This window comes from Euleptes europaea, chromosome 3 (assembly GCF_029931775.1).
Source record: "Euleptes europaea isolate rEulEur1 chromosome 3, rEulEur1.hap1, whole genome shotgun sequence".
NCBI lineage: Eukaryota > Metazoa > Chordata > Lepidosauria > Squamata > Sphaerodactylidae > Euleptes > Euleptes europaea.
The window spans coordinates 22795668-22823292 of NC_079314.1; the positions used below are offsets into that span (position 1 = coordinate 22795668).

Below are 27625 nucleotides of genomic sequence, written 5' to 3' on the forward strand. Positions count from 1 at the left end.
ATGTTGCAATCCTGCCATCTCCCGCTGCACCAAAAATATTTGCAAAGTGTGATCTCCTCTGTGATTCTATATGTTATGAGGTTCTGGGTTGTTGGTTTTTTATTTTGCTTTTTAACAATGAAACTTGCCAGATATCAGAAATGGTTTTACAATTTAAATGTGCTACAGAACTAGAAGCATGCATTATCTACAAATGCTTCAGTGAGGAGGGTAGACCAATTCCCCTTATTGTTAGGCTCCTTTTAAAATTTCTCGTAGGTCATATCATGCTGGCTGCTGCTCTGTCCTTTTAATGGAAGTAGTGCCTGAGTTCCAAATTGTGAATAAATTTCAGATGTTGATAGCTTGTTTAAAAAAATCTTGCACATGTTGAGCAAGGGCTGTGAGTCGTTCCATTAACGTCAAAGCTTTCCTCCAGCACAAGTGTCTTTGCTCCAGCAGAAAAATCCTAAGATCCAACTCCAAGCATTGTAGTAAGAATGGTGGTTTGGAGCAGTGGAGTCTGATCTGGAGAACTGGGTTTGATTCCCCACTCGTCCACATGAGCGGTGGAGGCTAATCTGGTGAACTAGATTTGTTTCCCCACTCCTACACACGAAGCCAGCTGGGTGGCCTTGGGCAAGTCATTCTCTCTCAGCCTCCCCTACTTCACAGGGTGTCTGTTGTGGGGAGGGGAAGGGAAGGTGATTGTAAGCCAGTTTGATTCTCCCTTAAGTGGCAGAGAAAGTCAGCATATAAAAACCAACTCTTCTTCTTCTTGTTTGGTCTAAAAGATAGAGGGGTGGAATATGGGTCAAACAAGTGTGGTCTTTCAGCTATCGGTAAAAGCCTATCGAAACTTCATCTAGCACTAAGTACAACTGTAGATTACAGTGGGAGTACAAAATCTGGGAAACAGAGGAAAACATGGACCCATACCTATTTCTGGCTGATTGGAATAATAAGGAATAAACATCACGTTTTGCTAATAAAGGGAATGGATTGTGTTTGGGGGTCCCTTGTAGCCAGGCTAGGGGTTGGTAGGGGATCCAGTAGTGGAGAAACTATCTAATAGGTGATTTACTTGATTAATTAGGATAGTTAAGTGCAACACAAGGAACAGGAATCCTCTAATGCTGGACTAGAATGTTGCAGGACCTTGGATAGCTCCCAGAGAGAGAGAGAGTGAGAGAGAGAGAGCGTAGGAATTTAATTTGATAAAGTCCTAAACTCAGTTGTGCCATTGTATCCATGCGAGGCCTGACGAGGATTGCCAAACGCCTGCCCATTTTGTAATTGTGGGGAGCCCACCCACAATCCCCTTGTGTATATTATTCCATTTGGGATCTGACAAACATACCAATTATGAAGGCCATTCCTTTACTATTTGTGAAATAACAGAATGATGTTCCCTCTAGGTTGCTCCCATTGGAATAGGGTTCACAGCTGAAAATCCACATATTTAGATGTGTGTAAATTTTTTGTTTTATTTCTAAGATCCTTTTTTGGGGGAAAACACATTAAAATAATGTGGTTGACTGTAGTTTTCATGACATTAAGTTAATTTTCTGAGACGGTAACAGATTGTATTGAAGCCCAGTCTTTTTGTTTTGAACTAAGTTCTTGCACCTAGATAGCTGTGGGAAGTCTTTGTCGGTAATGAATCTGATGATTTCAATTCTGTCACTGATTAACAGCTCATTTCGGAGTCCAAGAGCCGGATGTGCAATAAAGAAAGAGTTGTTGCTTCTCCATATCAGCATTTGCACATGTAACCTGCACACTGGAAGCTTTTCACTAACTTTGTGTGAAATAAATAAAAAAAGATCAAGTAGCTTGATATCTGATTTAAGCCACCACACATACTAAATTCTATGCATGGAATAGTCTTGTGGTGTTTGGTTAATTGCCATGTGTTGAGGCTTGCAGCTGTTCTAGAAGACTGAGAAGATACCTCCAATCTCTTTCCAGAATACAAAGATTTCAAAAGCTTCTCGTGGGAGAACTATTTGGAAGAAACTGGTTCGCAGGCAGCCCCAGCAAGAGCATTTAAACTGGTTAGTCAAAAATCCCTTTTTGTTTTGTATTCGTGTTCCGCAATGCAAAAGAAGGCTATGATTCCCCCCACCCTTTGGGCAGTCCTTTTTTTTTGTAGGAACCATATGAGTAATACATGCTAATTATTATAGTGCAGAGTTAACAAAGAACTAACAGACAAATAAACAGATGGGTGGAGAGCACATTACAGATTGTGCTTTAGATAAAGAATTCTGGGTGACCTATCATATTCTTAAGGTACCAGTGCAGTTCTGAGACTGGTCAATGGAGTTGGCAGCGTATTAAGGGCAGGAAGATTACTGCAGAGGATGCATGGTGCAGAGATCTTCCCTCATTTCATGTCTGTTGGTCTGCTTTAGACCCAATATGACTGGGCACATCGATGAGTCTGACATGGAATAATATTAACCATTCTGTTCAAAACTGGGCTGTTTAAAGAATGAAGAGGTGGAGTTGGGATCGCAGAGTGCTGGGGTGATGGTTATGTGGATTAATTAGTCTTGAATATAATCAATTAGTTTTGAATGTGGATTAAGAGTTATACAGGTCACACTCTTAAGTCATGGGTCCCCAGCCCCGTTGAGCCTATGCTCACCTTTGCAATTTTGAGAAAAGACAGGAGGTGCCGCCACAAAATGGCTGCCACGGAGGCAGGACGAATCACAAAACGGCTGTCATGGATCACGAAACACTGGCAGGTTCCAAACCAAATGGCTTTCTGAGATAGGGGCAGCTGTCTCTGGATGGATGTGCCTGCAGACCCAAAGGTGATGGATGCCTCCCTGGGTTTTCTGAAGCACCTCCTATGTCAGTGAAGTGGAGGAAAACCAAACTTGGTGCTTTGCTTTGGGGAGAGATGGGTTTCCCAGATCCGAGTCCAACACTTTAACCACTACACCACTCTGGCTCTCTATCTTTTATTAGACAGGCTTTAATAATTGGCATGCAGTGGTATGTAGTGCCTAGCAGTACTTAAAAGGTGACATGCAGTAGTCCTTAGTGTTAGATTGATGAGCTACAATGGTATTTGACAGTAATTAGAAGTTGGCAGTTAATGAGATTTTGTATATGACATGTCAAAAAATCAAACTAATTAAGGTGCGGACAAGTTTAAAGTATGCTAATTATAAACTGGTGGAATAGCGTCCCAAATGAGATCAGGGCCCTGCGGGACCTTAAGAAGTTCTGCAGGGCCTGCATGGCGGAGCTATTCCTCTGGGCTTATGGTTGAGGACAGCTACGGTTTCCTATCTGTGCTGGCCTCCCCATCCCTCCCCTTTCTCTTTAACATCACTATTCAGTTTAATTACTAGGTGGGGGGACTTACTGCCTGTAGGCCTGCAGGGCGTATACTGCCGAAGAGTGCCATCCAGGGCACTTATGCATTTTTATTCTGTTCTTAGTGACCTGTTGGTTTGGTAATGTTTTAATGCATCTCAATAGTTTATTATTTTCTGTTTTATTGTAAGCCGCTCTGAGTACAGCTCTGCCGGGGAGAGTGGGATATAAGAATGATGAATAAAATAAATAAATGAATGAATGAAAACCCAACAACAGCGGGCACCATGGCACCCATGGGCACCACGCTGGGGATCACTACTGTAAGTTATCCTCCATGATGTTTGTCTCTGGTTTGTATTGGTGTTTTTTGTTTTGTTTTTTACAGCGCCCAGCTCATGGTTTCCAGACTAACATGAAACTAGAGGCTGTAGACAAGAGAAATCCCATGCTAATCAGAGTGGCAACCATAACCGATAAAGACAACTATCGTCTCAAGGTAGGCATTCGATTCCAGCAAGCCACAAGGCATCTCTGTCTGATTGGAGGGGCAAAAATAATGTCGGATAGGAATGCATTACATTTAAGCTATCCAGAAAGCAGGCACTTTCAGCGGTAATTTGGTGGCTTGGTATTTATGTCGTTTCCCCCTGCCCCTGTGAATTGCAGCCCTCCTGCTTAGTATTGCTGGATGCTATTGTAACATAGCTTATTGCAGATTGACATTTGTTAAATTGATTTTTCTTCCCCTTGAGCAGTTTCTCTGAATGAATTTAACATAAATTTGACACGTTTGAGCTCTCACACCCTGAGGGTAAGTTGCAGAGGGAACCTTACTATCAGGTTAACTTCAGTTTAATATGCTGAACTGGCTCCGCCCTCCATCCTCCAGTCAGCACATAAACACAGCCATGCTGTTTTCAACTTACTGGGTTAAGCTGAGGTTTGTCAGCTGCTGAGATTGGAAAATCTTAGTTCACAGAATAGGTAAACTGTGAGTTTTCCACATTGTTCTTTGGTAGTATGTTTCGATTCTTTAGCAGGATTCTATTTAGAATATATAAACTCTGTAATTGCACATATAGATCAATGTTTTGTCTCTGAGGCTGCCTATTTCAGGGTGCTAGAGACCAAGCAACTAACTGAACCCTGATGTCATTCATTTCCACTTTCTAAGAGTGTATGGTTGGGTGTTCAAAATAGGGCTGTCAAAAAAAAAAATTTTGGTACAGTTTGGATTCGGCCGAATTTGACCCTTGTGGGGTCGGTACGGTCCGAAGTCCGAACTCCCCCGCTTCGGATCCCCGGTAATTCGGGGGGATCCGGAGTTCGGGGGAAAATTCGGCCGAAGCGCGCCTTCAGGGATTCCCTGAAGGCTCGCGGGGGCCCTTTAAACTGATCTGAGCCTCCCAGCTGGGAGGCGCAGATCAGTTTAAAGGGCAGCCCGCCCCCCTTCAGCGGGCTCTGCTGGAGAGGCGCGGGCTGTCATTTAAACTCATCTGAGCCTCCCGGGCGGGAGGCTCAGATGAGTTTAAATGACAGCCGCGCCTCTCCAGCGGAGCCCGCTGGAGAGGCGCGGCTGCCCTTTAAACTCATCTGCGCCCCCCGGGCGGGAGGCGCAGATGACTTTAAATGACAGCCGTGCCTCTCCAGCGGAGCCCGCTGGAGAGGCGCGGCTGCCCTGCCGCGGCTGCCCTTTAAAGTCATCTGCGCCTCCCGGGCGGGAGGCGCAGATGACTTTAAATGACAGCCGCGCCTCTCCAGCGGAGCCCGCTAGAGAGGCGCAGCTGCCCTTTAAACTCATCTGCGCCAGGCGCAGATGACTTTAAAGGGCAGCCCGCCCCCCTTCAGCGGAGCCCGCTGGAGAGGCGCGGCTGCCCTTTAAACTCATCTGCGCCAGGCGCAGATGACTTTAAAGGGCAGCCCGCCCCCCTTCAGCGGGCTTCCCTGAAGGGGGGCGGGCTGTCATTTAAACTCATCTGTGCCTCCCGGGCGGGAGGCACAGATGAGTTTAAAGGACAGCCCGCCCCCCTTCAGCGGGCTTCCCTGCAGGGGGGCGGGCTGTCATTTAAACTCATCTGTGCCTCCCGCCCGGGAGGCACAGATGAGTTTAAATGACAGCCCGCCCCCCTTCAGCGGGCTTCCCTGCAGGGGGGCGGGCTGTCATTTAAACTCATCTGTGCCTCCCGCCCGGGAGGCACAGATGAGTTTAAAGGGCAGCCCGCGCCTTTCAGCGGGCTGCCCTGAAGGGGGGGCCGAATTGGCCGAATTTATTCGCGAACTCCCGAACTCGCTGAATTCGCCCCCCCCCCCCCCCGTTGCCCGCCAGAGTTGAGTTCGGATCCGTCCAAACTGAAAATCACCGAATCAGGGGAAATTTGGTTGATTTTCAGTTCGGACCGAACCGAATTGACAGCCCTAGTTCAAAATGGTATTTAATTCAAATTCCAGAAGAGTTCTATGGCATTTTAGTAGATAAACTGATTTATTCCAGCATGACGTCTAGAAAGCGACCACCTGCTTTATCAGATGGCGGAAATACACCTATAGTGGATATAATAATTATTTTTTGACATTTAAAGAAGGAAAATTCATTTTTGGCAGTGATTTAAATACATTGGTTGATCCACTGCTAAGAATGTTAAGAGAATGTAATTTTGTGGCAAATACCATTCCTGTGTGTGTGTGTGTGTGTGTGTGTGTGTGTTATTCATAGAAATAGTTGGTTAAAAGACTGGAAAATAGAAGACAGCTGGAGATTCTTAAATCCCATAATAAGACGCTATACTACTCTTCAAACAGGCAATGTTTCTGCTGTGGGGTACATCATATTTATGTTTCCCCAGCTGCTCTAATAAAATTAATTGTGTAGGCCCAGGCAATATTGTTCTTTCAGATTATGGGGGGATGTTACTTGGAGTTGGTGAGGAGATCAGAGGAAAGACATTTTTTTGTGTTTAAATTCTCTCATTGCATGATTTATGTTGGTGAGAGTGTTACAAAGAAGGTTGAGTGCTATTTTCATAACAATTCAGGGAACTGTAGACAATATGATAGTTTCTACATTTAAATCAGTAGTTAGATTTTTTTGAGTTTGTGCTGCATCTTATGACAGGTCTGGACAAATCCCAGCTACCAGGTCACCATGGTGCCTAGTATTTTCAGCAGTGATTTTATTGTAGTGTCTCTCAGCAACTCTCAGTGGAAGTATGAGGGGTTGGATCTAAGCAGTTTTTTCACTGGCGAAAAGGGGAGGAAGGGGTCCACTTTGCCCAACAAAAGGGTGTTGTTTGGTATCATGAGACCTTCATGGACAAATTTGGCATGGGAGCAGTAATGAGGAGAGGAATTGGCAAAGATTAAGCAAAAACGCTGGCTGGATCAAACCCAAAGTTTATCACCTTGCATCAGAATGTTTTGTTGTACGACATAAAAATAAATGTGCATGGAATTCTTCTCATGGCTTCTTGGTACGTAAACTTAACTTTACACCAATGATAGTCAGTGGCTTTGGCATGTGGCTCTTCTGGGCAGCGTTCCCCAACATGGCATCTGCTCTAGATTTCAAGAAGGCCTTTGCCCGATGGGGCTTGTGGTTGGCAAGTGGTCCCCACCTTGAAACTGCTGTTGCCAGAGGAATGGCTAAGCTGGGAGCCTCCCTGAGGTGCAGGCCTCATTGCCAGGGTTGAAAGTAAATGTGACTCTTGTGGTTGATGGTAGCTGTGAATGGGGCTCTCCTTGAGCTACAGAGGGAGTGCCACGTCTTTATACCAGCTGCTGGTGGTGGATGAATTCTTTTCTTAATCTGCTGCCTTCTGTATTGGCTCCAATATTCAGTTAAATGGAGCTTTTGAAAGCAATAATGGCATTATGAAAAACTGGGGAGAGGTAAGGCTAGGGTTTGACAACATTTAGCTTTTTGTTTTTGGTGTTGACAACCAGGGTGAACTGGATTTGTTTCCCCACTCCTACACACGAAGCCAGCTGGGTGACCTTGGGCTAGTCACTCTCTCTCAGCCCCACCTACCTCTCAGGGTGTGTGCTGTGGGGAGGGGAAGGGAAGGTGATGGTAAGCCCGTTTGATTCTTCCTTAAGTGGTAGAGAAAGTCGCCATGTAAAAACCAATTCTTCTTCATCATCATCCAGGTCATAGAATGTATTGTTGAATAACTTTGAAATGTCTACGGTTATTGTTTGAAGATAGTCAAATGCACCAACCCATCTTCAGGAAGTAACAAACTTTCCTGAAGAATGAAGAACCAGGTTTCAATAGTTTTAACATGAGTTTCATCGAAGTTCTGAGCAAGTTATAGCTTAGTGATTGTATTGTCCGAAAAGTTACCCCAAACAACTGTGATCAGAGTAAAAATATTTTTTATCCTGTAAGAAGGAAAAGACTACACAGTGGTTGAAACTTACAGACCAATTTGTTAGGCCTATGAAATATTCGCCACAGTTTATTCTAATAGTCTCTGCAGCATTAAAGGTCAGAAATGTTGGTTCAGGTCAAGCTGGTTTTATTAAAGTAAGAAATATGGCTGGCAATATTACAAGGGCAATTAACATCATCAATAAAGCTGAGATCAGAAGGACTCCAACCTTACTTATTGTTTTAAATGTCACCACGTTAAATTGACTTGTTTGAACAATGACAGCACAGCAATCGCCGCTACCGCCCCACCACCACCACATTTTATATCCCGCTTTTATCTACCTTTAAGGAGTCTCAAAGCGACCCACAGTTTAAGAAGCTTTGATCTAGAACATTCAGTTAAATGGCATCACTCAAAGGGAAAACCCCTCCCTCTCAGTCACCATCTCCCTGCACACGCTTTCTCCACTCCCTCTTCTCCAGCCAGTCAGGTCGATGTGACCAGCTGTCGCTGGGTTTCCAACTAGCAAGCTTTGGACGCCTCGAGCTTTTGAGAGCCGGCTCTGCCGGAAGGCACTTGGGCAGTTGGCCTGCTGCATAGGATGGCTCAGGGAGAAGGGCTGTGGCGTTCCTAATGGGCGGGGGTTTGGTTGACTGTGGATTCCTGTTAAGGATTGGGGCGCAGCAGTGAGCTTGAGTATCTGACACATTTGATTAATTAGCAAGACCCTCCTCTACTTCTCATAACAACGTAATCCTGGAAAGATTTTTCCCTCTGTAGTATAACAAAAGGTAGTATATGCATTTATGTGTGTGTACACAGAAAGAGAGAGAGGTTGTGGTGGGTTATATATGCAACCTGCATGAAATTCAGTGGAAATAAAGCTAATAGGGATGCTAAGAGTACCTTTGGCTATGCTGGAGCACACGACGCCAATGTTTGTTAGAGCAGTTAATATAGTTTAGTGAAGAATCATTGATATTAATATCAACTTCAATTGTATAGCGCCATCCGCAAATTAGTTTTACAGGGTAATTATGGCTTCAGTTCTTTTGAGCTCAAACCTTTTTGTAACCTGCAGCTTACTGTGAAAGGCTTCTTTTCTTGATACATCTGCCATTACCCCTTCACAACCCCTGGATTGTTTCAGTGCAGAAAACTAGCTCTGTTCTGTTACCATAGCACCTTGGGTTTCCTAGAGTTGTACTGTATAATTAAACAAGCAATTAAGCTTGTATATATTTTATATCTGAAGATTGGAAGTGCGACCTGGCATGTCCTGTTAAGCTCTCCATATGATGTTGTGGGCCGTCTGATTTAATTCTGTCACCCTCTGTCCCAACAACTTCAAGAAAATAGTAGTCATTGGTATTCTGTATTTGATCATCTCAAGGAATGTGCAGGGGTTGCAGTCCCTTGGAGCAGTGGGGCAGCTGTATACCTTTGCCAGGGAATTACTGAATAGCAGTGTAGTAGCCCCTTGTATACAATGCAGTTAGATGGATTTGTGTCTCCCCCAGGGACTAGTGTACAAGTGAAAGATAATAGAGGTTATTGTGGGACAGACCAGAAGAATTCTTCCATACCCTTTGTGTTTTTGAATAATATTGGTCTGCAACTGAGCCCATTCCTGAGCTTCAGGGCCGAAAGTTGTTAGGAGGCGCGCAAGTGACTGCGCAGGCACCCGTGCCGCTTGTGGCAACTCCCATGCCACTCGCGCCGGCAAGACTGTCACGGGCCCCGGTGTTGGGCTGCTCATGCTGGCCTCCCTGCGTTGGCTCGGCCTCCCGCTGGCGTTCTGACGATGTGCCTCTGTGTGCCATCATCCCAGGGGGCATTCCGGGGGCAGAGCCGCCTTTAGGTGGCTTCCTAACCCCCCTTCAGGCCGGGAACACCCCCTTTGCCCTTACCTGGAGTGACACTACCTTTTTAGGTGGAGTTACACCACCTTAGGTGGTGTAGCCCCATGGAATGCAATGGAGCGGTTCCATGGGGCTCGGAGGTGCCGGCTTCAGTGGGGGTGGGGGTCCTCCTTTGGAGGCAGCTCGGCTGAGCCACTGGCTCAGCCCTCCCCCTCAGGAATGGGCTGCCAGTCTCCACCTCATGTCATGAAGAGGAGAGTTATACTAGCTTCATATCAGTGCAAATTTGGTTCCTTCTTTGCAACACCTCTCCTTCCTTCTGACTGGGATAGAAGGACCAGAGATCTCCATTCCAACTCGTATCTGTTAAAGGGAGCTTTGACTCTTGAAAGCTTATACCCCAAAAATCTTGTTGGTCTCTGAGGTGCTGCTGGACTTAGATCTAGCTGTCCTTCAGCAGACCAACAGGACCACCCTCTGAAAATGGTTTCAAAAAGTGTATCTTAGTATTTTGCTGGGGAATCCCCATAAGTTCACCATCCCGTCCTACAGCTGTAACTCTGTACTCCTTTGCCAAAACTTCTGTATGTTCAGTGTGCCCCAGAACTGCAGCATTACTTGCCTAGAAACAGTTGCTTTGATAGAACAATAGCCAGGTCCCCCACCCCCCAAAAAAAAACTGCTACGGGGAAGAATTTTGACTCTGATGCTGATCGAGGCTTAGCCTGGTTGTTAAGAAACAATGTCACGTGCCCCACTTAAGCCAACACTGGGGGCATTTTTTGGTGTAGAGTTTTTCTCCACAGGGTAGTTTTATGAATTACCTCTGAGGCAGAATCCACATGGGAAACACTTGGTCCAAAATGACCGTTTTCATGGATGTTTTTGGAAAGTTCTGTGAGCAGAACCTGGCAAGGGGTTTGAACGTTTCTCCATGTACGTTTGATGAAAGTATATAGTGATGCTTGTCCTCAGGGGTCATTCAGGCTCACTATCATGGTGGAAAGTATTACTTTGTAAACAAATCTGTGTTTGTTACCTAACCTGACTTGAATCAGTTCTGCCTTTTTAAAAACCCAATTGCCTTTTAAAAAAACCCTGACATTTAATTCATTTTAGCTTAATCTAATTTAATCCTTCCTTTCTGTCCTTCCTTTTTGCCTTCTATTTTAGATACACTTCGATGGCTGGGACCCTATCTTTGATTTCTGGGTTGATGCTGACAGTCCAGACATTCACCCTATGGGCTGGTGTGCAAAAACAGGACACCTCTTGCAGCTCCCACTAGGTGAGAAGAGAAATAATGCATGATACTGCGTGTTTTTTTCCTGACTTGGATAGCCCCAGGCTAGCCTGATCTTGTCAGATCTCAGAAGCAAAGCAGGGTCAGCCCTGGTTAGTATTTGGATGGGCGACCTCCAAGGAACATCAGGGTCGTGACGTGGAGGCAGGCAATGGCAAACCACCTCCCAACATCTCTTGCCTTGAAAATCCTGTGGGGTCACCATAAGTCAGCTGTGACTTGACGGCACAAAAAAACCTCTCCCCCCCCCACCCGAATGCCTGGTTATTTAAAAATAAGGCTGTCAAGGGAGCCAGCGTGGTGTAGTAAAGAGTGGTGGTTTGGAGTGGTGGACTCTAATCTGGAGAACCGGGTTTGATTCCCCACTCCTCCACATGAGCGACAGATGCTAATCTGGTGAACTGGGTTGGTTTCCCCAGTCCTACACACGAAGCCAGCTGGGTGACCTTGGGCTAGTCACAGCTCTTGGAGCTCTCTCAGCCTCACCTACCTCATAGAGTGTGACTGTAAGCCGGTTTGATTCTTTTTTAAGTGATAGAGAAAGTCAGCCTATAAAAACCAACTCTTCTTCTTCTTCTTCCTCTTCAAATGAAATCTTTTCCTGAAAAAGTTTTGTTTTTCTAGGGACTGAGGATCCATCAGGGGCAGCAGGACAGGGATGCCCTACTCCTGGCTGTCAGGGGATGGGTCATGTCAGGGGACCCAGATATGGAACGCATTACACGTACGTGCATCGAGTGTTTAATGGAGTAATTCCCAACAGATTGTTCTGGGTGTTGTGTATCAATTACCCAGCACCTGTTGTTAGAATGATACCGTTTCAGTTAAGTGATGAATACAAATGTGTGTCTTTGCTCTAAAATACTGTGCTTGTAGCTCCCTCTTGTGTTTCGCATATAGCTTTCACTCACAAGCTTAAGACTGACCTTATAGAAAAGCAGCAGTAGGTAGAACCTGGCTGCCAATCAAGCACAACTCAGCCAGCTCTGACTGTTGAGGATCTCAAAGGCCTCCCACCTACAACTGCCCCAACTGGCCAGGAAGGCCAGAGAGGCTTAAGTTGCCCCCTCACCTTTTCCTGCCCTCCTAAGAAGAGCTTTGACTAATTGAAAAAGTGGAAGTACTTCTTTGCTTAAGAGGAACAGTCACATCTCACTAGGGTTGCCAACCTCCAGGTACTAGCTGGAGATTCCTGCTATTCCAACTGATCTCCAGCTGATAGAGATCAGTTCACCTGGAGAAAATGGCTGCTTTGACAATTGGGCTCTATGGCATTGAAGTCCCTCCCCTCCCAGGACCCTGCCCTTTTCAGGCTCCGCCCCAGAAACCTCCTGCCGATGGCGAAGAGGAACCTGGAAACCCTACATCTCTCTGCTAGCTGAGCTATTCATCTATCTATCGGTGTTTATTGGGGGACGAGCAAGTAGCTCTCAGACAGCAGCTCTTCCCTTTTGTTTCCCCAGTCAATACTAGCAGCAAGATGGCAACACAGAGGCAGAGACATTCTTATTCTTTTGACGTCCTTTGCAGCTATGAGACATAGCTAGGCCTTTTATAAATGCTGTGGCTTCTGGCCGCTTATGAATCCACAGGAGTCTCGAGCCGTCCATCTTGAAAGCTGCTGAAGAGTTCTCTACAACCAGGCCTGACTCCAACATGTAGACATCTTGTAAATACATATGTAGCAACTCTTTGCTGTTGTTCTGGTTGCTTGGAATTAGTGGTGGTGTGCATGCGCACCGCAGAGATTCTTACCTTGTGATCTGAAGAAGTGAGCTGTGGCTCACAAAAGCTCATACCCTGCCAGAAATTTTGTTAGTCTTTAAGGCGCTACTGGACTTCTACTCTTTTCTACTGCTTGTGGTTAAAAGACATTCTTTTCATGGAAAATGTGCCCTTAGCCATCAGTAGGGTAACACAGGTGTGTGTGCTAGCAGGGAGGAAGCTTAGTACCCATTTGACATGCCATTCAGTGCATGTGTCACGTCATATTCCCACCTTCACCTTTTGCTTCCTAACTAAGGTGTCCGGAGCCTTTTGTTAGGTCACTGTGCTCTTGACCCTCCAGGCTGTACATCGTCACTGACCTTTTTGAAACATCCCTTTTTTGCAACTCTCTGCCTTTGACTAGCTTTTCAGTCTGTCCTGTTCATTGAATTTTGGGTGTGATTTTACTTGTGTTTACATCTCCCATCCTTCAGCTCTGAGGTGTTACTGAAGAGCAGGGTCGTTTTGGCAGCTGACCTCCTTTCCCCTCTGTCTGAAACCACACACTCTTTGCAGAAGTTCTGGGTAGACTGCATCTGCAAAACCTTTGCCTAGCTTCCAAGGAGTCTTCAGCCTACATGTGTCCCTTGGTTTACCCTCGCTACATCATTTTTGCTGAGTTTAAACAAGAGTGGGGGAAAGGGTAGACCACTTCGATTTTCTGAGAAACGTATTTTCTGGTAACTCTTTTTGTCTTTCTTTGGTGCAGGCTGGTTGGCTGCCCTTACTCAGAAATCAATCTGAACAGAGAGAGCTCCATACAGGATCGCCTAGGCGGGGAGAGACCTGCACCAAATATCAGTATTCAGAAGCCCAAGCAGCCCGAGCCTTCTGCGCCGCTTTCCGATCTACGGGAGGATTCTCCGCAGTCCAGGTGAAGTATAGATTAAGTATTATGGGCTGGCTGGCATTATCCGAGGCACCCCTGTTAAGCTTCGCGCATGCTGGTTTCGTCACGGCAGCAGTGTGCTATTCTCAGTCGCTCGCTTCTGCCCTGTGCTAGAAAAGAGCGTCGATTGTTTAAAGTTTGTATGCAGCTTCAAGATACTCTTGCCGTATTAAAACACATGCATTTTTACTTTCCTGCTACCCGCAGATTTGTACTCCAGGTTTCCCCCCCCCCCCTCTTGCCTCCCGCTGACCAGAATTTACGGGCTAAAATTCATATGGTCTGTTTTCTGTCTCCAACACAGAATACTAGTTGGCAACATAACAAGTGTACTCTGCAGCCAAGGGCTTGGGTGCAGGCTAAATTTTCTGCTTGTGGAAGGCACTTCCGCCAGCAGAACAGAACATTCCTGGCTTCCCACTCCCGCTGGAGCCCACTGATTTTCCTTGGGGGGGTGCGGGGGAACCTGCTGCTGGGGGAGAGGGGTCCTTGGGAAAAACATGAGAAGCAAATTGGGGATGTGCAGCAGGAAGGAAGAATTAGTGAAAACTAACCCCCCTTCTGTTAGCAGAAAATTTAGTCTGGATCCAAACCAAGAACTTTGTTCATGAGTGACAGCTGTTAACTTTGGGAGCAAGTAGAGGAATGTATTCAGAAAAATGCTATCAAGGCGGAGGCTTGAACTTGTTTCCAGCCCCAGGTGATCTCAATATCTGGGGTGAGGAAGAGGTTTTCCTCTTTCTCAGCTGTGTCCCAAATAGTAACCTGTTTCCTTTGTCCGTCCCCCCGCAAACTTAGTGGGAACCACTGAGAATCAAGCCAGTCTGCATGGCCCTGGTTAGCTAGACAGAACATTGGGAATTGCCTTTTACAGAGGTTCTTTTCTTCCTAGAAAGTCTTCCATGCAAGATGAGGAGAGATCAGGGAGAAGCAGTGTCCACAGCCTATCAGAACAGTCCGAGACCAGCCAAGAGAAGGACTGGACAGAAGGGGAAACGTCAACTATCACCAAAATCAAATCCAAAAGGTCAGCAAAAGTTTTCAGCTTGTGGGACCTGCTGGCAATAAGATTCCTCACTTGTGAAGCCAGCTACAATCGAAATGGCGAAAGAAAAGCTGAAAATATATTTTGATTTGCAGTTGAGAAGATGATCTGTGGATTTTTTTTCTCAGAAAAGTCAGTAAAACCAGGGAGCCTAACTAAGGCTGCTTCTGAACAAAGATTCTCTGTGTTAGCTCTCATTGCTGCTGCAAATGCAGCAGAACATCCACATGGCAGTTCCCCCTGCATTCCCCTTGCATCAGCACCCTCCCCCCTGCCACCTCCAATGGCGAGCTTTTAAAAATAAAAATATGGAATTGCTAGCTCACTATAGCCTTACAATAATCTATGGCAACAATGTACTAGTACCCAGTTGTTCCCTTTAAAAAAACATTGCTGGCCCTTTTCATTGCAGAGTTCTAAGGGGAAACGTGCAGCACAAGCTTTCAAGTGCTACAGCTCACTCTCCAGGTTCATAAATATTCAAGACTCTTTCAAACATATGGATATTGTTCCCTCTTTTGGGGGGACCCAGCTGGGTCTCTCTTGCATGATTTACCACCTTAATATTCATGTTTGTATTTTTCAGGATTGGTTGCTCACATGGTTATATAAAGTTCCAGCTAATGAAGCAAGAAACTGATGGAAGAGGTTAGTTAATTTGTGTTTGTCCTTTCTAAACCATTGCAAATATTTCAGATTTTTTTTTCAGGTGGTTAGCTGTGGTGGTCTGCAGTAGAAGAGCAGGATTTGAGCCCAGCAGCTCCTCAAAGACCAGCAAGATTTTCAGAGTATAACCTTTTCAGAGTCAGAGCTTTCGAGAGTCAGAGTTCTCTCAGTATCTGACAAAGGGAACTCTCAAAAGCTCATATCCTGGAAATCATGTTGGTCTTTAAGGTGCTACTGGACTTGAATCTTGCACTTCATATTTTGTAGCTCTTTGGTCGCTTACATTAAGTTTTATTGGATGGGGTTTTTTTCAACAGTCAGGTGAAACCAGTTATTTTGTGTGCTTGCTGCAAGTTTAAATTTCTCACTTCTCCTTTCTTTCCTAAACCCTGTTCTGGAAGTGAATTTTAAATGCTTTTGCAGAAATCAGATTGCTGTTTGGTAATCCATAAGTATCTTTATTCATCATTGATCAGTATAGCCAGAGAGAGCTTTCTTCACCACAGAGACCCCTTAGTTAGAAATTGTACAGTTTTGTTATTAGTTGCTGGGGGCAAGGGGAAGGGTGAATGGTGTGGAAATCTTTTTCCCCAGATCTTCCCCTCCTGGAATCTATGTCCTCCCAAGAGCTTGACCATGCCAATTCCCCTACCGCCTTATTTTAACCTTCAACTGACTCTCACCATTATATGCCTCCTTGCTCAGTCCTCTTCAGGTTATTTTTAGAGAATTCTTTTATTTTCCTTAGTTTACAAAGCCATATTTCTTACATATCCAAGAAGCCCTTCAAGTATGTAGGCACACCTGCTGGCCTCTGCTGCTTTCGTTAGCAGAACAAACATCCAGCATTTAGTATTAAACATAGCAAGTTGAGCTGTGAAGTTTGCATCAGTTGAAATGAAAACCTTTCGGAAGACAATCTGCATGTTGAGTGAAGCTTTCCAACTCAATATTGGTTCTTTGATATAGCAGGTCACCATTCCATTGTCCTTGGGCCTTCAGAAAGCATTTAATTTCAAGTCCCTTTTAAAAAAATGCTAAACAAAGTTGATTAATCCACTAAGGCCTGATTAATCCACCAAGGCCAGATTAATGTACCTTATTGAGACAACATCTTGGATTTTGTGCCATTGCTTTGTTGGTGGTTCCCATCTGAAACATTTCTGTTGTTGGTCAGGCCATTGCTTCTTAAAGGTTTTTTTTTTTAATGGCTGTTTGGATGAACTCTTTAGTATTCTTTAACCCAGGGGTCAGAAACCTTTTACAATTAAAGCGCCAAACTGTGTCCATGTTCAAAGTAAGTGATCAACAAAGAACCAGAATAAAAGACCCTATTAGCGTAACTGAAAATATATAACTGAACATTACCAATAACGGATGTGTAGATTAATGATCCTTAACGTTTCTGCATTCCAAACACTGGTTGTTGTGAGTTTTTTACTAGGAAGTGGAACTCATGAGGTTTCTCAAGAAGTAATATATATATACAGGAGCACCTTTCACGATTATAGTGCACTGGGATAAATCTATGCACAATTTGCACTTGGATTCCTGGGTGCTGTTCACCTCTATCATCTTCTTTTCTGTAAAACATCACTAAGACGCCCAATAAAAATCTCTGTCTGCTATTCCTTTAATATACTAGTTATTGTAGCATTCCACCTAGTAGAAGAATGGGCCACTGAGTCGCAAAGAACTCATGGCGACCCACAGGGCATTCCAGGCAAGAAATGAGCAGAGGTGGCTTGCCATTGCCTTTCTTTGCGTAGCAACCAGTCTCCCATCCAAGCACTGACTGTGGCCGACTCTGCTTAGCTCCCAAGCTCTGACAAACCTGGGCTAAACTGGGCTATTCTGGCTGCTAGCATTCCGACCATCCCTCTAATATACCTTTCACTTAAAGATTTAATTCTCTTTATTAAAAGAGCCATATTTGGTTCTGTACTGAGCCATATTTGGCTCCACAGCTATAGCTTGCAGACCCCTGCTTTAAACCTTTTCAAGGCAGTGGAAACAGCGCTAGACACAGAGAACATAAGGAAGGCCATGCTGGATCAGACCAGGGACCATCAGGTCTAGCAGCCTGTTCACACAGTGGCCAACCAAGTGCCTCTAGGAAGCCCACAAACAAGATGACTGCAGCAGCGTTATCCTGCCTGTGTTCCACAGCACCTAATATAATAGGCATGCTCCTCTGATCCTGGAGAGCTTTTCTGACGATTCAATCCCTTGCTCTCTCGTAAGCAGTAAGTTCTAGTTGTCCTTTGTCACCACTAGGTGTCGCCATCAACCTTGCCCATAATCTATACTGGGAAGGGAGGGCCCAGTTGTTTGGATCCCCTTCTATTCTGTGAGCCGGGTCCGGTGGAGGAGGGGGGAAACAGCCAGCATAATTAGCCAGCGTTGTTAGCTGGAGAAATGTTGCTACGCCACGTTCATCGGCTGCTCCGCTGCTCAACGTATCACACGGCCATCCCTGCTGCACCGTGACACAGCAGTAATCAAATGATCTCATGCGTGGTGCGTAGGGGAGGGGGTACAGAGACAGGAAGGAAGGGAAGGTTCCCCACACACACACTTCCATTGCTTCAGTTGTTTGACAAATGGGGAGTGATACTCATATCTGGAAGGAACACCCAGCCTCCCCTGACCTTGGAGCCTTTCCCCTCAGGACGTGGCCGGTGACAGTCATTATCTGGCATGTAGAGTGCTCTCAGCAGGCTGGGAACAGCCCGTAAGCTGGAATGGTGCCATTAATTCCCAATCAAAGATGCGGTTACCCAACCTCCTCCACCCTGGCAAGAGAATGTTGGCAACCCCTGCCATGTTAGCATCTGGACCTCTCTTCCCTAAGAGCGGCTAACAGCAGAGGGATTTCTTTTCTTCCCCCCCCCCTTCCTTTTTTTTTTTTTTGTGGCGGGGGGAGGGATGCTCTGAGCGCAGCCGGCCAGGGAATAAAGTACCTGCATTTTTTTCAGATCCCCCCCCCAATGAGGGACTGACTCATCTTGCTTCCTTCCCCCCCTCAGACACAGCGTTTGCTCTGCAGCAGGCCCTCCACCAGTCCGTCTTCATGCCGTCCCTTTCCACAAACCCAACCCACCGCCTCCATCTCTGCTGGGAGCAACACTGCAAACTGCTGCCGGAGGTCTCAGGCCTCACTGCCAAGAACGTGGCCAAATGGAGCGTGGAAGAGGTAAGTGGGGCTTGCTCCTCCTCCCCCTCCCCCTTCTGTCTCATTAGAAGATATTTTTAAATACAGCAGCAGTGTTTAGTTTTTTAACCTATCTGATTTCCAGCAGCAGCTTGTTCTGGATGGTAGTGGTCCAGCTGAAAGTTTAGCCCAGGACCCAGACTAGATATGCACGTTTTGATTCTTCTGTTTCTAGCCATGATATATATATATATATTTTTTAATTGGCTTTTACCACATTTGGGACCTTTGCTGACCATAGCCTTTTTTCTATGTGCGTTCTCTCTCTCTCTCTCTCTCTCTCTCTCTCTCTCTCTCTCTCTCTCTCTCTCTCTCTCTCTCTCTCTCTCTCTCTCTCTCTCTCTCTCTCTCTCTCTCCCCCCCATCTCTCTGTTGCTGCTGACTCACTTTTCCTTTATGGTTGTCCTGCGCATGCTTGCATGGCTATGTCACAAAACATCTTCCACAATGTGATATGATTGCTGGCAGGCACATTCATTCTGTCAGAGTGGAGATTTCCTTCCTTTTTACCAGTAGAAGGTCATGCCGTGGTTTAGTGCACATCAGGACACTGCCCCTGCTGCTAGGGGGTTGAGTGACACAGCACATATCTGGCGTGTGATGCACACCAGGCTGTTTCTGTGAATTGTCTGAGTTGGCAGCAGCTGCCAGATTCAAAACAGCAGTGTGGGAATCTTTGCGTTGCCATGGCGTGTGGCTGACTAAAAGTCAGATGGGTCTGACTTTTCCTTCCCCAGTTTTGGAAACTTTGTGTTGTAATTTTCTGTATTGTCAAAATTATATTTTTGGTTTTTATGCTTGTAAACTTTGAAAAGTCCAATAATCAGAGTATGAGAGTTTAGAATGTTAGTATATACTGCTTTGCTTTGTAACGTCAAAAGGATTTTGTTTTAGTAGCGTGGTGTAGTGGTTAAAAGCAGTTGTTTGGAGCAGTGGACTCTGATCTGGAGAACCGGGTTTGATTCCTCACTCCTCCACATGAGTGGTGGACACTAATCTGGTGAACTGGATCTGTTTCCCCACTCCTATGCATGAAGCCAGCTGGGTGACCTTGGGCCAATCACAGCTCTTAGTGCTCTCTCAGTCCCACCTACCTCACAGGGTGTCTGTTGTGGGGGGGGAAAGGGAAGGGAAGGTGATTGTAAGCTGGTTTGATTCTCCCTTAAATGGTAGAGAAAGTCGGCATAGAAAAACCAACTCTTCTTCTTCTTCTTAGTGATTATTTATGAAGGATCATGTGTTTCAAAACAAATATGCCAGAAAGTTGGGATCTATTCCTGTCCCATCCATCTGTACACAGGATTTCACTTTTTTCTTTCTGTCACTAGCAAATCTTACTGTAGAAAAGGTCTGGGGGAATGATAAAGGAACATATGTTTTTAGGAACTGTTAGTTCAGTTTATGTTAGTCAACCAACAAAGGTTTGAACCCTATGAAGCAACAGGATATAAGACATTAATGGTGCCACCCTAAGCAGAGTTACAGCTTTCTAATGTTGTTGAAGTCAATGGGCTTAGAAGAGTGTAACTCTGCTTAGGGCAGCAATGTAAAACATGACACTAAAGTCAGGTGTCATCATTGAGAAAGTCGGCCACAGGAATCTCCACATTCTCTTCCAAGCTGCTGTGTCTGGATAGCAAATTTTGTGACTCTTAATGTATTCAATATGTGATGGTCAGGATACAAAAAATGTAAATGTTATTGCGGCCCCAGGGGCCAATAAAGGGGGGAATAGCTGTTGAGGAGAATGAACCACACACAGCCTGTGTTGGGGAAAATTACGCCGCAGCTTTTTATTAGCTACAAATGCAGGAGCACTGGTGCAGCATGGGGAAGGATCCCCGCATTGGGTGACCTGCCTGACACGTGATATGACCCTGTCCTCCCAGCCCCCCTGCCTGGGGGAAACCGTGGAGTGGCAAACCCGGGATCCACCTGGCCGTGAGCCTCTGTGTGGTTCCCCTACCACCTGGAGGTGAGAGGCAGCTGACAGCCCCCTGAGCTGGGCATGCCGCTGATCGGCCCCCATTCCCAAGACCCCTTAAGGGGGTCCCCAGCGGGGGAGGCGTGCACACAGGTGCAGCCTCCCCACAACTGGATCTGTCCCTATGCCCAAACCACCCACTTTGCTGTGACAAAGTAGAAGAAGAAGAGGAGTTGGTTTTTATATTCCAACTTTCTCTACCACTTAAGGGAGACTCAAGCCGGCTTACACTCACCTTCCCTTCCCCTCCCCACAACAGACACCCTGTGAGGTAGTGGGGCTGAGAGAGCTCTAAGACAGCTGTGACCAGCCCAGGGTCACCCAGCTGGCTTTGTGTGTAGGAGTGGGGAAACAAATCCAGTTCACCAGATTAGCATCTGCTGTTCATGTGGAGGAGTGGGGAATCAAGCCACTGCTCCAAACCACCGCTCTTAACCACTACACCAAGCTGGTGAAAACTACATACAGAAGTATAACTAAATAGCATTATCACAGTATCCAGGAAATAATGACAGTTGCAACAAGGGGAGGATGGAAAGAGCGCGCAGGTTTGGCAGCATCTGGCCTTAAAAGGGGTGTGTGTGCCGACATGATGTGCTTCATGCGGCAGGTCTGTTCTCCCCACCCCTTCTGGCCACTGCCCTGGTGAGGATGGCTGGAAGCCCGCATCGGGAGAGGTGTCCCGCCTCTGACTCCCTGCTGCCGCCCCGAGCTCCTCTCCGTGCCCGCCCCCTACCCCACCCCACCCTGCAGTTCACAGCCCCAGGTAAGTTAGGGGCTGGGCTTAATACCACCAAATTCCATAACCTTTGTTGCCAGCTTTCCAAGGAACCCATAGTAGCTGGGATAGCATATGTAGATGAACATCAGCAAGAAAAAGGCACTTTCATTGTATGTTAAACTCCCTCTAAATCACTGCAACCAGAACTTCATTCTGGGTTTTTTTTTCCCCAAGCGGGGAAAAGCATTACAGAATGTAAAACATATTTCTGCTCTAAGTTGCTACATCTCTGGAGAGGTAACATATCACTTTTTGAAAGAAATACAGCACAGCAGCTGTGCATGTTGGCATGCAAATATGAATTTGCAAATTTTGTTCTTTCTTAGGCAACGTTCTTTAAATGACTGGTCTTAAGATTGCTAACGGTGATCTCCCTTGACCACAATCCTGCTTTCATCCAGTTCAATTAATATTTTCAGGACTTTACTCATTATCATGCAGGACAAAGTAAACTAACACTGCAGTCGTAAGCACCTTCTCCGCCTGTTGAAGAAAGAGGGCTTGAAAGTTCAAGAGGGCTTGAACTCTGTTTAGGATTGCACTGTAAAGCCACGAGCATGCTCTCTTTTATCCTACCCATCAGCTGTTCATGAGTATTTTAGGAGTATCTGAAGAACACCCTTCCTGCACAGAGCTTTCTAACCAATCAAACTAGGACAGGAAGTGCTTTTTTAAAGTGCATGGCGAACCTACTTTTCTCAAAGGCCAGTGCCTTTTACTTGGAAAGATCAATATCATGCAATCTATGAGGAAGTGTCAGGCATAAAGCCTGACCTACATGTATTTACTCAGATGAGAGTCCCACTGAGTTCAGTGGAGCCCACTTCTAACTAAGAGCCAAGGACTGCAGTTATGTTCCCATTTTTATTTGGATACCAAGCATTTGTCATAGCATCTTATCTGTTAGTTAGAGTTGAGAGGGAGAAGCTTTTATCCATCTCTTATAATACTAGAATGCTGAAGCTGGAGGGTGAGAGATTCAAAACAGATAAAAGGAAGTATTTCTCCACACAATGCGTGGTTGAATTGTGGAACTTCCTGCCCCAGGATGTGGTGATGGCTGCCAACTTGGAAGGCTTTAAGAGGGTAGTGAACATGTTCATGGAGGAGAGGGGTATTCATGGTACTAGTAAAAATGGATACTGGTCATGATGCATACCTATTCTCTCCAGAGTCAGATGAGCCTGCCTATTATATTAGGTGCTGTGGAACACAGGCAGGATGCTGCAGTTGTCTTGTTTGTGGGCTTCCTAGAGGCACCTGGTTGGCCACTGTGTGAACAGACTGCTGGACTTGATGGGCCTTGGTCTGATCCAGCATGGCCTTTCTTATGTTCATATGTTCTTATGAGCTCATTTTCTTTTTATTCAGATGGTGGAAGGTCAGATGGCCTGTGCTTATTCAGTTTTGCGTAGCATGTTTATGGCAGAGATAGGGATTCATCCTATATTTTTAAATATTTTTAAAACGTATTTTTCACTCCCCTTTCCATTCCCATATCTTTTAAGGCCACTAACACTATAATTAATCAATGGATATCAAAAATCAAAGTGCAAATAACAATAAATATGGTCATATATGCCATCACGTGGCAAATGACTGATAGCAAACCTGGCAAGCGGCTTTCAAGGTATGTGAGAAGCAGAGGTGGTTTGACATTGCCTGCCTCTGCAGAGTCTTCCTTGGTGGTCTCCGTTCCAAATATTGACCCTTGCTTAGCTTCCGAGGTCCGATGAGACCAGGCTATACCATGCCATTTCCCCTCCAAAAATAAAATAGCTGCAGCTAAAATGAAATGACATAAGTACCTCAAATACAAAACAAAACAAAACAAATGGCTGAACTAGGTAAAAGTTGTGATTAGTATCCACATCCTAACCTGACACACACATTCTCCTGAGGGGCTTTATGAGTAGAGAAGAGATCATGAAACATGGAGAGTCAAGGAAATTCATTACACAGTGGAGTTGCTAAGACTATAGTAATACTTGTGGGAGCAATCCTAAGCAGGTACCTTCAGAAGTGAGTCCCATTTTATTCAATGGGGCTGACTCCCAAGAAAGTGTTCTTTGGATTGCAGCCAATAGGTCAGTAAAATGGGTTCCATTGTGGAAACTCTCACCTTGTGTCCACTTTCAGATGTCCTGAGGAAGAAGCAGAATCGGGAAATGTGAAGCTTAGCCGTCAGCCTTAGAGGAGGATGTAACATGGACAGAACTCAGTTGCTTATGAAGCTAGAGGTTGTGTGATGAAATGCTCATAAATGCCCAGAGCTGGGAGTTTAGAAAAGATTACCTCTAACATTATTTGAGTGGTACTCAAGCAAAATCAAGGAGGCTGTCTTTAATTTTTCACAGCTTGCTGTAACGACATCCCTTCAATTGCTAGGAAGAACATAAAATGATCTGTTAGTCACTCAAGACCTCAAGCAGAGGCTTGCTCCGAATAATTTTTTCCTCTAGTGAGAATTGTCATTTGGTTTTTGATTTTTTAATTTCTCAAAAGCTTCTTACCATGTTTCCCAAGTGTTAGTTGAAAAGGCGCTGAGTTTGGATCACAAAATGTATTAACGTATGACAGTCTTAACTCCCAATTGCTAATCCTCAGGGAGATATTAATACAGGGGTGGGAAGCCTGTCCAAATCTCTTATTGAGGATGGCTGCAAAATGTCAAAGCAACCCAAATACTACTTTGATTTGTGCTGTTAAGGAAACTCGTTGTGATTACTAATGAATAGTATTTAAGCACTTTTCTGCAGGGATTGAGAGACACCCCCCTCCATGTTACCAGCACCATCAGCACTGATATGGGATGTGTGTTTTTTAATGCCTGAATTATAGTTTTTCACCTTCCAGTCTTTAGGACCTAGATTTTTTTAAAAAAAAATTAATTTATTGTTAACAAGTGTAATAACATAAAAGCGTAATAAAATCCATACATTAAAAAAAGGCCAAGAAATGGGGGGGGGGGTTCCCCAATGTTGAAGTAGTTACATAAGAATAGCATGAAAAACATGAATGTAAATTATATGATCAGAAAATTCTTAAACTTCTACGCAGGCCGCATAGCCAGTACTCAGTAGAGGATAGAATGGACAGCTAAAAAAATTAATCTCTACCAGTAGGCACTGCAAGGACAATCAAATAATGCAAATATCTTAAGCATAAGAACAAAAATTTAACACATGGAAGCTAAGGCTAAGCTAGACTGGAAATCACTTTTGCCTCCCATGTACCCTGTTGCCCTTATAACTCTGTGTTAAGGTGAAGTTCCCAAGTTCTTATTGCTAAACTTTTTCATAAAGGTAAAGGTTGTTCCCCCCCTGCAAGCACCGGAACATTACTGACCCATGGGGTGACATCACATCCCAACGTTTACTAGGCAGACTAGGTTTACGGTGTGGTTTGCCATTGCCTTTCCCAGTCATCTACACATTAGCTCCAGCAAGCTGGGTACTCATTTTACCGACCTCGGAAGGATGGAAGGCTGAGTCAACCTTGAGCCGGCTACCTGAAACCAACTTCCATAGGGATCGAACTCAGGTCGTGAGCAGAGATTTTGACTGCGGTACCGCTGTTTACCACTCTGCGCCACGGGGCTCTTGAAAACTTTTTCATAGGCAGCTATTAAAAGTTCTTGGTCCAGGACACCCAGATGGAACCCTGCAGATAGACAGGCCCTCTTGCGCTTTCTACTCAGAGTCACATCTGAGACATCACAAAAGGGGCACTCCGTGTACTCACTTCTCTTACTCTGGGCTTAACAGGCAGATATCAAACAGCACATTGCATAACCCCTTCCCCAATCAAATGCATGTAACATTACAGTGTACTAGCAGCTTAGAAATTTCCCCCCCCCAACAAAACAGGAAAAAAGACTGTCCAACCAAATGAACTCTCTTGATACTCTTTTTCTTAAGAGTCTCCCATTTCAAAACGCTTGTGTTTGGACCTAGATTTCAGTATTTAAATTAGAAATCTATGGCAAGCTGTTCAAAAGTTACTCTTAGCCGTGTTAATCTGAATCTGCTCTTGGCCCTGCCCTCAGCTATTTATACTGGAACGCCTCAGTTCTTTCTCCAGTCCATCTCTCCATATCCCATGTTACGAGGATCAGTCATGCAAGGAAAACTGGGGCCATTTTTTGATATATTTAATCACACCCCCACATTATTAATAAGAATGGATCGATGTGAATTGCAGGACTCAGGATGACACCCGCTTCTTGGGAGGTTTTGACTGTATAACAGTAATGTAAAGGATAAAGAAAATAAATCTGGAAGGATGTTGTCCAAGAAAAGCTGAGATAGGAATTTAAACTGGCTAAGCTGCGAATGGACAGAATGTATTTCTTACTGAAGCTTAGAGCAAGACATTAGATAACCAAGAGTTTTAAAAGGAGGAAATTGTTTCTGGCAGTGTCGCTTGTAACTATTTGTGCTGTGATACTGGCAATAGGAATGTCACATCTATACAAAGTCAAGAAAATGCTTGTAAAATAGAATTATTCCCTTTAGTGAGCATAAGAACATAAGAAAAGCCATGTTGGATCAGACCAAGGTCCATCAAGTCCAGCAGTCTGTTCACGCAGTGGCCAACCAGGGGCCTCTAGGAAGCCCACAAACAAGACAACTGCAGCTGCATTATCCTGCCTGTGTTCCACAGCAGCTAATATATTAGGCCTGCTCCTCTGATCCTGGAGAGAATAGGTATGCATCATGACTAGTATCCATGTTTACTAGTAGCCATGAATACCCCTCTCCTCTAGAAATGTGTCCACTGCCCTCTTAAAGCCTCCCAAATTGGCAGCCATCACCACATTCTGGGGCAGGGAGTTCCACAATTCAACTATACATTGTGTGAAGAAATACTTCCTTTTATCAGTTTTGAATCTCTCACCCTCCAGCTTCAGCAGATGACCCCGCATTCTAGTATTATGAGAGAGGGAGAAAAGCTTCTCCCTGTCCACTCTCTCCATACCCTGCATAATTTTATAGACCTCTTATCATGTCTTCCCTTGACCGCCTTCTTTCCAAGCTAAACAGCTCTAAGCACCAGATTACTGAGCTGCTTGATCAGAGCATGCCTTCTCTTCCTGGAGATGTTAAAGTGAAGAGTTGCAGAGGGATTTGTGCTTCCTCCCCTCCTGTTGCCTAATGCCTATTATGGCCTTAGATAGTATAACATGAACATTATTCCTATTATTTTTTATACTGGGGATGGTCTTGTGTGGTTTCTTTGTCGTTGCTGCAACTGCTAGTAAAATGCAGCAGCAGTGGAGATTCCACATGCTGTGTTTCCCTGCAGTTACCCTGTCTCACTCTCCTAGTAGAGGGACTTTTTATTTTTGTTCCACAATTGACACATCAATATAATGGAATAACAATCTCTCTGTCAGGTTCTTTGAATCCCCAACTTTCATTTTAAAAAGTTGGTCTCTGGCCCATTTCATTGTGGAGATATAAGAGGAAAGGCATGTGTCTGCAACCAAAGGGGCTAGAAACTTGCTTTTTAAAATGAAACCTGGGAGTTCAAAGAACCCGATAGACAGATTGTGATAACATTATTATGATTTGTCAATTGCCAGTTATTGTTTTTGAAAGCTGCCATGGGGGACTGGGCCAGGGAATATGGCACTGATGTGTACATAACCAGGAAGATGTGGACATTCCCATCCCCTCCCCTCTTCATTGCAGTCTTTCCCAAAACATCACAGCAAAGAAAAGTCAGCAAAAAGCACAGGAAAGATGGGGAAAACCCAGGAGGTAGATGGAAAGTGTGTGTGTAGGGGGCGGGGGTTCTTACTTCCCAGTAGCATCCAAGCTGGGGATAACAATCCATGGGTTTGCCAGATTCCTTCTCTTGTTTTTAAACTTAACCGTGTTTATTTTTCTCTTTGGGCTCCAGCCAGCTCAATTCACTGTGCTGCCCCAAGCACCTGCGCTGCATTGATCCAAGAATTGTACTTCATTATCGCAAGAGGCCCAGGAACAAACCTGTGGGGCTGCCTTGCTGGTGCCCCCCAAGCAATTGCATGAGCCGCTCGTAGTTGTGCCTTCCCTGTTTTGTTTATTCTCAAGGAGTCTCTCTTTCCTCATTATTGCTACTGTTCTGGTCTGTAGCGCCATTCTGACATTGCACCACGAACCACAGCAGCTTCTTGTAGTGACCAAACTGAGAAATTGTGGTTTGCAACCAGCCAGCCATCTGAAACCATGATTTAAAGTTGGTTTGCAAGCCAGGCTTTGTGCTAACTATAGTTTGGCACGATGGCTGAACTAACAAACCCTGGTTATTGCCATTGTTCTGCCCCCCAAAGGCCGCTACATAAAAATGGGATGGGGTATAAGCCCTGCTTTGCCTTCATGTTTAGAAGTGCGTATCATGATTTGGCCCTGACTTGGATAGCCCAGGCTAGCCTCAATT

At 45.1% G+C, this 27625-nt stretch overlaps 2 protein-coding genes across 2 annotated transcripts in view; both read left to right on the top strand.

Moving 5' to 3' along the window:
• SRSF4 (serine and arginine rich splicing factor 4) overlaps window positions 1-27625 on the top strand; it is a 213580-nt gene that overhangs the window by 111347 nt on the left and 74608 nt on the right. The gene's annotated exons all lie outside the window — the stretch shown is intronic.
• LOC130475775 (lethal(3)malignant brain tumor-like protein 4) overlaps window positions 1-27625 on the top strand; it is a 61434-nt gene that overhangs the window by 27341 nt on the left and 6468 nt on the right. Inside the window, exons 12-19 of the mRNA XM_056847639.1 lie at window positions 1951-2036; window positions 3704-3814; window positions 10724-10838; window positions 11478-11577; window positions 13330-13494; window positions 14402-14536; window positions 15141-15202; window positions 18250-18416. Of these exons, the coding sequence (XP_056703617.1) occupies window positions 1951-2036; window positions 3704-3814; window positions 10724-10838; window positions 11478-11577; window positions 13330-13494; window positions 14402-14536; window positions 15141-15202; window positions 18250-18416 (941 nt within the window). The remainder of the gene's footprint in view (window positions 1-1950; window positions 2037-3703; window positions 3815-10723; window positions 10839-11477; window positions 11578-13329; window positions 13495-14401; window positions 14537-15140; window positions 15203-18249; window positions 18417-27625) is intronic.